This window comes from Cryptomeria japonica, chromosome 3 (assembly GCF_030272615.1).
Source record: "Cryptomeria japonica chromosome 3, Sugi_1.0, whole genome shotgun sequence".
NCBI classification, from domain to species: domain Eukaryota; kingdom Viridiplantae; phylum Streptophyta; class Pinopsida; order Cupressales; family Cupressaceae; genus Cryptomeria; species Cryptomeria japonica.
In genome coordinates this window covers 31,380,939-31,390,554 of record NC_081407.1, presented here as the reverse complement: position 1 = coordinate 31,390,554, position 9,616 = coordinate 31,380,939, and the positions used below count along the sequence as shown (strand labels likewise).

The 9,616-nt window shown below is 36.6% G+C and overlaps 1 protein-coding gene across 1 annotated transcript; it reads right to left on the bottom strand.

Moving 5' to 3' along the window:
- Nucleotides 1-919: 919 nt before the first annotated feature.
- LOC131066003 (probable amidase At4g34880) lies at nt 920-5,023 on the bottom strand. Its single transcript, XM_058000669.1, has 5 exons — nt 4,343-5,023; nt 4,022-4,236; nt 3,085-3,321; nt 2,712-2,901; nt 920-1,566 (listed from the first exon to the last, which is right to left on the bottom strand). The coding sequence occupies exons 1-5, from the start codon at nt 4,883-4,885 to the stop codon at nt 1,207-1,209; spliced, it is 1,545 nt and encodes a 514-aa protein (XP_057856652.1). The 5' UTR covers nt 4,886-5,023; the 3' UTR covers nt 920-1,206.
- Between the last annotated feature and the right edge of the window lie 4,593 nt (nt 5,024-9,616).

Below are 9,616 nucleotides of genomic sequence, written 5' to 3'. Positions count from 1 at the left end.
TTCAGAGGTGCAATAATACTTTAACAAGCCATTGGTAATGGCTCACAAGCTCTATGGTTCTCAAAATTATAAGAGAAGATATGTTAGATGCACCCAAAATTAGGATCAAAGGATGAGAACCAAAGTTTTTAAAAAAAGAAAAAAAATCTATTAAAAATAGAACTAACACAATTAATTATTTCTCCATAGGTGCAATAATACTTTAACAAGCCATTGGTAATGGCTCACAAGCTCTATGGTTCTAAAATTGTAGGGGGAGATATGTTAGACGCACCAAAAGATAGGATCAAAGGATGAGAACCAAGGTTTTAGAAAAAAAAATAAAAATCCATTAAAAAGCCAAGCTCCATTTTTTAGCACCTTCACGTTGTTTTAAAGGGAGTTGAATTCGAGGATGAAGAAACCCTAGCGCAGGGAGTAAATGCATACTTCTTGCTCCATATAATCCTTCCAATTTTCAGAGATCCAGTCATGGAGATCGCACAATTTCGGCCATGTTCTTGTGAATCTGCAAAGATTTGATTCAGATCGTCGAAATGGAAGGTGACTGCCCTAATTGACAGTCATGCTAGGTGAAGATGGAAATAATGGAATGGTTTTCGAAAGGGGATTGGGCGGTCGAACTATTTTGCCCTCACAGAGAGATTTCTGAGTGCCGTCATCCAACGATAGGAGGAAGACATTCCGCCAATAGGGACTTAGCGGACCATTTTTCCAAGCCCTCACCACCAGTTTACCATACATCGTTAGCAAATGCATTCTTGTAACTGTGGAGATCTTCATTTGTCTGGATATGAACTTGATAACAGGTGCACTGCGGGGCAGGGTTTAAAGAATAGCTTTTTAAAAAATACATAAAATCAGGCACCAAAGCTTATCAAACAAACCCAGTGCCATAGCAAAAATAACTTTATGACTTTGCTTAGTTTTAGTAGGTCAAATGCATAAGATCGCCATATAACGTGTAACTTGAGATTCAAATATTTGCCTAATTTTAATTTCTACAAATCCATCTGCAAGGTTATCAAAGTAATTTCTACAAAACGCAGAATTTACTGCAACTTGTATGCAATTAACAACAGTTACACAGTTTGCTAACTTGTGCACTTGCATTTAGGAAATTAGAAATGATAATTCCATTCACTTCAGGGAAAGTTGTGAAGCTACAGATCGAAATTGTTCTGGTCGGATGTATAATGAGACTATTCATTCCTTGAATAAAGGAATTTTCCTGACTTTGGTTGCTTGTTCAAATGCATAGGCAATCTCAATGAGAGTAGGCTCTGAACCTCTTCTCCCACCAAAATATATGCCAAAGGGAACACCAGCTTTATTGTAACCTGCAGGCACAGAGATACCAGGATAACCTGCAATGCCTAGGACATCATAGATCCACATATCAAGGGTCACAACAGCATCGAGTTTATATGTTTCTAAGAGCTTGTCTATTCCATTTACTGTTAGCATGTGATCTCTTTTAAGAGCAATTCTATATTGCTGTGCCTCCAAGCCAGTTGTGTTCTGAGCCAGGAGAAAATAGTACTGTCCATACTTCAAAATCTCTTCCTGATACCAAAATAAGATAAAACATAAATAATCTCATGAGCATTTTACAATGAATTTATACAAAATATAATGGGAGAGAAAGAGAAAGAGAAAGGGAGAGGGAGTAGGCGGGAGAGGGAGAGGGAGAAGGGGATGGGGAGAATCTACTCCTCTCTCGACTTATACAAAACATTGTGGGAAAGGGAGGGAGGAAGTGGCGTGCCGTGCCGTGTGGGGGAGGTGGGGAGGGACGGACGAAAGGAGAGAGGGGTGCGGGGAGCGAGGGAAGAGAGGGAAGAGGAAGCAGAAGGGGAGGAGCGAGGGGGAGGTGGTGAGGGAAGAAAGGACGATGAGAGAGAGGGGGTTTGGGGAGCAAGGGAAGGGGAGGTAGAGGGGGAGGGAGAAAGGAGGGGAGAGAGGGAGGGAGGGAAGGGGAGGCATTCTACTTGTTGAGCATGTAGAATGATATGATGCCATCCAAGAAGTGAATCTATCTCTCTAAGTTATACAAAACATAGTGGGAGAGAGAGGGAGGAAGGGGCGTGCTGCCTGGGGGAGGGAAGAAGGAAGGGAGGAAAAATAAAGAGATGGGCGTGGGGAGCGAGGGAAGGGGAGGCAGAGAGGGAGAGGTGTGGGGGAGTTGGGGAGGGAAGGACGAAGGGATGATGAGAGAGAGCGGGGTTGGCGAGTGAGTGAAGGGGAGGCAGAAAGAGACGGGAAGAGGAGGAAAGGGGAGAGGGGGATGGGGAAAGTGGAGGGTGAGGGTGAGATGGAGGGAGGGAGGGAGGGAGAGGGAGCGTGAGGAGGAAGGGATGGAGGAAAGAAGCGGGAGAGAGAGATTCTACTTACTTAGCATGTTGTACATTGAAGGATATGATGTCAGCCAAGGAGTGAATCTACCCCTCTTATAACTTATACAGAAAATAGTGCGAGAGGGAGGCAGGAAGGGGTGTGCTACGTGGGGGAGGTGGGGATAGGAGGAAGGGAGTAAAACAGAGAGAAAGAGGGGTGTGGGGAACAAGGGAAGGGGAGGGGTGCCGGGGACGTGGGATGGGGAGGGAAGGAGGAAGCGATGATGAGATAGGGAGGGTGGGGGGAAATGGACGGTAAGGGTGAGGCGTTGGGAGGGAGGAAGAGCAGGAGCGAAGGAGGGAGAGAGACTCTACCTGCTTAGCATGCTGTATATTGAAGGATATGATGTCAGCCAATGTGCGAACAGGGGACTGGAGGAGCTCTGAGAGGTAGATATTTAGGTCATGTTTAAAATCATATCCTTGAACTATCTCTGCCATGTTGCTGCTTATATTCAATAGATCTTTAAAAATAGGATTTTTCACTAAAGTCGCACCTTTTTGCCTGCATGATGATACATCAATATAACATCAATATTGTTTAAAACTTTAAGGCCATTCATATTTCTCTAAGCAAAACACATTCTTGCTTCAAATTCGGTTTGAAATCTGCGTGCGCATCCCTTGGGTTTAGTTCATTTTTTGCAGTGTAAGGTATTCTTCTACCCACAAAAAAAGATAAGGTTACCTCATAGTTGTCAGATGCTTCTCAAAGTGTACTGCCGCATATGATTCAGACAGCAAAAACTGTCTTTGAACAATACCCAATCTCTTTCCCTGTAGCCCATCAGTCTTGAGAAATTGCTTATACCCACCTCTTGGAATAAACCGGGCTGCACTCTTTGTGGCTTGGTGATCGCGCACATCATACCCAACAATCTCATCTAGTAGGTAAACTGCATCTGTAACAGTTCTGCAAATGGGCCTGTTATCAACAGATGAAAATTGTGTATCTTAGAAAATCTTATTGTATCAGGAGGAAAACATTTACATCAACAAAAACAGCATTGAACTCATAATTTTCTCTGTTGTCCAGAGATGGCAGAATTGGGCTTCAACCATATGAAGACATGAAAGGTTTTAGACACTGTTTGAAACTCATTCTCTTGTCTGTGGTTGGAAAATTCTCCAGGTTAGCAGGATTGCATTCATTTGGGGTGCAACACACATTGGGAGTGGCTATCTTTGGTGGCAGTTTATGAAAACGGCTATCTGGTCCTTAACCAATGCATAAGTTACGATGTATGAGAAATTTTTATATATTGGTGCATTTTAGGGGCTGGATAGCTAGCCATTTCCAGCTTAGAGAGCCTATCTGGTGGTTGAGGATTGAATTTGGACATACTTAAAAAATAAGTAAAGCTTTCTACACTTAATTTTCAGCAGCTCAAAATTAATTTATCATTTGGACAGCATATAAAAACCGGACAAGGTTGGGTATATCATTTATATTCTGGTTAACATTTGTACCCCTAAGGACCTGAAGATGATTGAAAGGAGGTCTATTCTTTTAATGAGGAAGAAGCTTCTCATGGACAAAAGTTCAAGGAAAAAGCATTTCAGAAGAATACATCTTAGTCACAACTTCATATGGTAGGGGCAATTTAAGAAAGTTGCAGAGTTACCCCACAGTATCTTGGTTGTGCGAGACTGGTATGACTCCTGCTCTGCTTGTGAGCCCAACTGTAGGTTTTATTCCCACTACACTGTTAAAACTAGATGGACAGAGAATTGAACCATCTGTTTCTGTGCCCAACGATACTGCTACCATATTTGCTGCCACTCCCACTGCTGATCCACTGCTTGAACCACAAGGATCAGCTGTCAAAACATATGGATTCTGCACAATCTCACATTCCATCAATATTTAGTGAGATTAAAGTACTGATTATTATATGGGAAGATTAACAAATTACTTATTCTAAACAGGGTTTAAAGTCACATACCTTACATTGACCACCTCTTGCACTCCATCCACTAGGTGAATTATATGCCATGAAATGTGCCCATTCACTTAAGCTGGCCTTGCCCAGTATTATGGCACCAGCCTTCCTGAGCTTGGATACTACAGCTGCATCTCTTGGGACTTGTGAACCCAAAAGAGCAAATGAGCCTGAAGTGGTATTGAGCTTATCCTTGGAAGCAATGTTGTCCTTTACTAGCACAGGTATTCCATGAAGGCCACCAATGAATCCTCCAGCTTTTAGCCTCTCTGCATCAGCTTTTTCAGCCAGTAATAGAGCATCAGGATTCACTTCAATCACAGCATGGAGTTTCGGATTGAGTTTTTTGATAGTGTGGAGATAGAATTCCACAAGCCTTGTGGAGGTAAGCCTGCCATTCTTGAATGCTGATTGGATTTGTGGAATGGTTGACTCCTCTATGTGGAAAGGAGGATCCTTCAAAGCATGTTGCAATCTGATATGAGCAGAAATCATTATCAGCAACAAAAATTTCAAGTAAGCCATCCTTCCTCTGTAATTGGACATGTTCTAAACTCAGTGAGAAGTAGTCAGTGGTTATAGCTTAAGTTGCTTAACAGATGCAGTTAATGCAAATACAAAATGGAAGTATTAGGTTTGTCTTCAAGATTATTCTCTCACATACAATTTAAAGAGAACCGTTCACAAGAGTAACCAGAACAATCTAATAAGATGAAAGGAAAGATCCCAAACTGGGGACTGTAAATTAAAATAAAAAATTGTAAAGAATTTTTGGAACTTCGATTATTTTATGGGTTGTTCTTTAGGAAAGTGGTTAGTAGTTGAATATCATCTAATAGTTGGAATATTGCTTTGATAGTATATGATTCTAATTTTTCAAAAATATTATATTATAATTATTCATAAAAGCTATAATGATTTGATAAATATGATTTTGAAAAGTTACTTCTATATTGTTTTTAGGTTAAATAAATAAATTATTAAAAATTCCATATTCAAAAGTAATTAAAATTTAGATGTGACTTACATTAATATTATTTAAAATAGTGCAAGTTCACAATTAAATGATTTTTTTAAATAAATCATAATATCAAAATTATATAAGATTTTGTCCCACAAAAATAAGATAAGAAATCATTATGTACATTTAAAAAAGAGTCATAATATATTCTAATAATATCTATATACACAATAATATTAGAACCATTTTACTCCATTAATACCTAATTCCTCTAAAATATCAATTTTTTTTTTACTAAAAAACCATAATTATAAATCAATCAATCAAGAATCCACACAAAATAGTATGTGGTTCTCAAATTTTCTTATATAAAATAATAATAAATTAATCAAAATAATACAATAAAATAAATAAATTATATCAATCAATATTCACCATATTCAAATTAAAATAGCACTTTGAATCTTTTAAGAGTCTAGGAATTTTACCCCCTCTCTCTATATAAAAATAACTTGTTGTGTGTTATATATATATATATGATTTCTTTATTTTATTCTTATATGAATAGAAGGAGAGGTCTGAGGCATTCACTAATTTTTTTTAATATGTAAGGCGTAGATTTATTGTAAAATTTTCATTGCGTTCTATAGAGCTTGTTGTGCATTTACCCCATCTCCAATATGTTTGACAATAAATTTGAGCCATAGTAAGTAATTCTATTGTTTAACATGGTTGATATCAATATATTCTAATGCATTTTGATCAATTTTGAATATATATATATATATATATATATATATATATATATATATATATATATATATATATATATATATATATATATATATATAGTGAAAAATGGAGGGAAAATAAACTACTACATTTAATATATGAATTTTATTATGATATATAATTTTGATTTCAAACAAATTATTCTCTATTGACATTTAAACTAAACAACAATAGCAAGAAATCAATCACTATAAAGACATACTAGTTAAAGATTATTAATTTCTTCTTTCCAATAAAATTGCTTATGTATTGTACTTAAATTAGGTTCCTCTAACTTAGCTTAAGAAATTAACTAATGATCAAAGAGAAGTGCTTTAGGAACTAGAAGGTTCATTAATTGACATAATGTAATTTAAAAACTAAAACACATAGGTGAATAAGAAGAGAGAGACTTAATTTTCGGAGAAAGGTTGAATGTTGAATGGGAATTATTGGCAAGAGGGACAAGCTATTTTTGGCACTTAGATATTGCACCTATGAGGATGTCAACAAAGTCACATATTTGTCCCATAACTAGAGAACTATAATAAAGAGAAGACACAACACCAACATTCTATATGAGATTTTTGCTCTTTAGTTGGGCAATCTATTTTAGCCACCACCCTTGGTAGAGTAATACATAGAAGGACTTTCCAACTGGGGTAGATAACTCACTCACAATCTCACATTATTAAGGAGAAGGTAGATGGTCTCATTATTAGTCCACAAATTGTGATCCTTTCACTCATAGTCTCATGGTATCTTAGCTTGAGTCATATCTAATCGGCAAGGCCTATATAGATATGGGATATGAGATATGGGAGGTCCCAGATGATCTATAGATAGAGATAGTCGTGTAGGTTGAGCCATCCTCACATCAGTATATAGCCAGCCTATATAGCCCATACTTGGATGAGCTATAGATAGCCATGCAGGTGGCCTATATGAAGTAGCCCCCTCCCCCAACTATAAGCTCTATAGAGAAGGGGTAGGGTAGGATAGGCCGTCGATGTTGACTCAACTATATATACATAGCCGCTTTCCTATCCAGAGGCATTCCAACATATGAGAACCTAAAAAATAATAGAAGCAAGGAAAAAATAGAACATAGGTGTAATGCCCCGTCAGGAACCCTAAAGGAAAACAACACAACTAGGCAACTAAAGGGTGAAATATATTTTTTTAAAAGATTAAGTGCATTAATTATAACCATTGAACGTTTAATAACACAGCGGAAGTCTAACACATGATTTCCTAAGGGTTACCAACAAAGATTAATTTGTAGATTATATTAACACCATGGTTAATCCAATTGTCCATTTAATTAGATAAATTAAATGCTTAAGTTTAAAACTACACATACATCTAAATTCCATAATGAAAGAATCAAAGTATTCCAATGCATTTATTTATCCATAAACCATCTATAGATAAGACCAAAGCAACTGAATTAACATACATTCCACTGACATAATATTACAATATCCATAATTACATGACTTCCAAAAATACCACGAAATCCAAAAATTACAATATCAAGGTTACATAAAAGTCTGATACAATGACCACAAGGTCTCAACTGAACAATGATCACGAACAAGAGTTGGTACATGAACCACGAACCAAGAAACACCAGCGAAGCCTTTCCTCGCCTGAAGATACAATCTAGAACATCCGATGGGAAGTGGCACTACCACCTGACTATGTGATCCCGAAATGGAACCACCCCGCCATGCTAGGAGATAGTAGAAGACCCTCAAGCAAGCAAAATAAGACAAGTACGATAGAACTACATGACTCCACAAACATCCATGTGACTCAGCTCACAAACACTAGTGACTCTAAGTAGAGAGTGTCATTGCATAGCTTACGGTGGTTACCATGGTAGACCTCCATAGGTCCCGACCCCCATTCTGGGTTATCCTGGTAACCTCTCCCGAACCTCCGGCTCCATCTAAGTCTCATGCAGACCCTACCAATCCTTTCGTGAAGACAAGGTGGTAAGTTTGCCATTCAGACCTTCTCACCACATCCCGAGCCTATACAAGCACTCAACCATGTGTGAGGCACATTATCTTAATTAATATTATAAACTACCCACCCCCTAATCAATTATTAGATTATCACTTCTTAACCGACTTTCGACGGGTTATCCTGCCATCCACTTCAGGCGCGACCCCCACTCGAAAGCCACTCTCTCTCATAGGACACTAACAAGAAAGGTCTCTCTACGAGAACTCTATGACGAAATAGACAACCATATCTAATCCTGACAAACCACAGGTGAAGGATACACAATCACTAACCCAAGATTGACCATTTGGACAAAACACACAATGGCTCACATCAACGGGGTTATACAACAACACCTGACGAAGGAGATATAACAACATATGACATAACGACAACTCAACCAAAATTGCAACGAAATTAAGCTTGACTGCAAACACCATTTACACAAGATCCTAATACAGGCAATCTTTTCTTTAAACAACCAAAAGCATAAAATACTTGCAATTGAAGATTTTCCAGAAAGTAAGAAAATACAACTATATTAATACAAGAAAATCAATGTTGTCATTTGTCCAATAAGGTTAAATCAATCACATAAAAAATAATCTACTAATGTATTTCCAAGCATAAATATAAAATCTAAAAATTACAAGCTTTTCTAATACCCAAACTCTGAATTAATTATATAAATATAATATAATTATATGAATACATATATACATCGTATATATATTATATACTTATAATCATATTACAAAATATATATGTAAACTCATGAATTAATATTCACAATATTAAAATAATACTAAAATAATATAATGCCCATAATAAAAAACAACTTATATATAAATATATAAATAAATACATATATATAAATATAATAAATTAATTAACAAAAAACAACCAAATTACACATCCCTGGCATGAAACCCGAAAGTGCCCATGTCCAAAGTATACACAGGGAAAAGAGAAATTCAATACTCCATGCTACCCACGGTAGCACGTACTATCAAAGGTAGTACACGGTAGCATGTGCTACTGCTGGTAGCACTACTACCTTACGGTAGCATACTACCGTCGATAGTACTACTACCGTACAATAGTCATACTACCGTCAGTAGATGCTACCTGCCCTAATGATATTTTTAAATTTTAATTTTTTTTTTATATATATATTTTTAAAAAAGTTTTCAATATAATGAATTTCCTTATTCAATAAAAATTATTTTCCATAATTTAATTAAAACAACTTTTTCCCAGAAAAATTTAAATAAAATAATTTCCCCATAACTTATAAAACCCAAATAAATTTAATTAAAATTAGATCTATTTCCATAGTAACTAAATAATTACCCATAAATTACACAAATATTGACAGAACATCCATAGCCAAATATCAAAACTAAACCCCAACCAAAGGGATCTTGGCAAAATTTTGCCAGAATAATCCTTCCAAAACTTCACAAAATTTAATCTACAAACACCCAAGAAATAATCTCCTCCCATAAACTAAAATTAATTTTAGGAATGAA

Coding starts and splice junctions, on each gene's coding strand:
- LOC131066003 (XM_058000669.1), bottom strand. CDS start 4,885: ATGTCCAATTACAGAGGAAGGATGGCTTACTTGAAATTTTTGTTGCTG. Junction 4,237..4,342: donor CAAGAGGTGGTCAATGTAAG/GTATGTGACTTT, acceptor GAGATTGTGCAG/AATCCATATGTTTTGACAGC. Junction 1,567..2,711: donor ATATACAGCATGCTAAGCAG/GTAGAGTCTCTC, acceptor TTTTGGTATCAG/GAAGAGATTTTGAAGTATGG.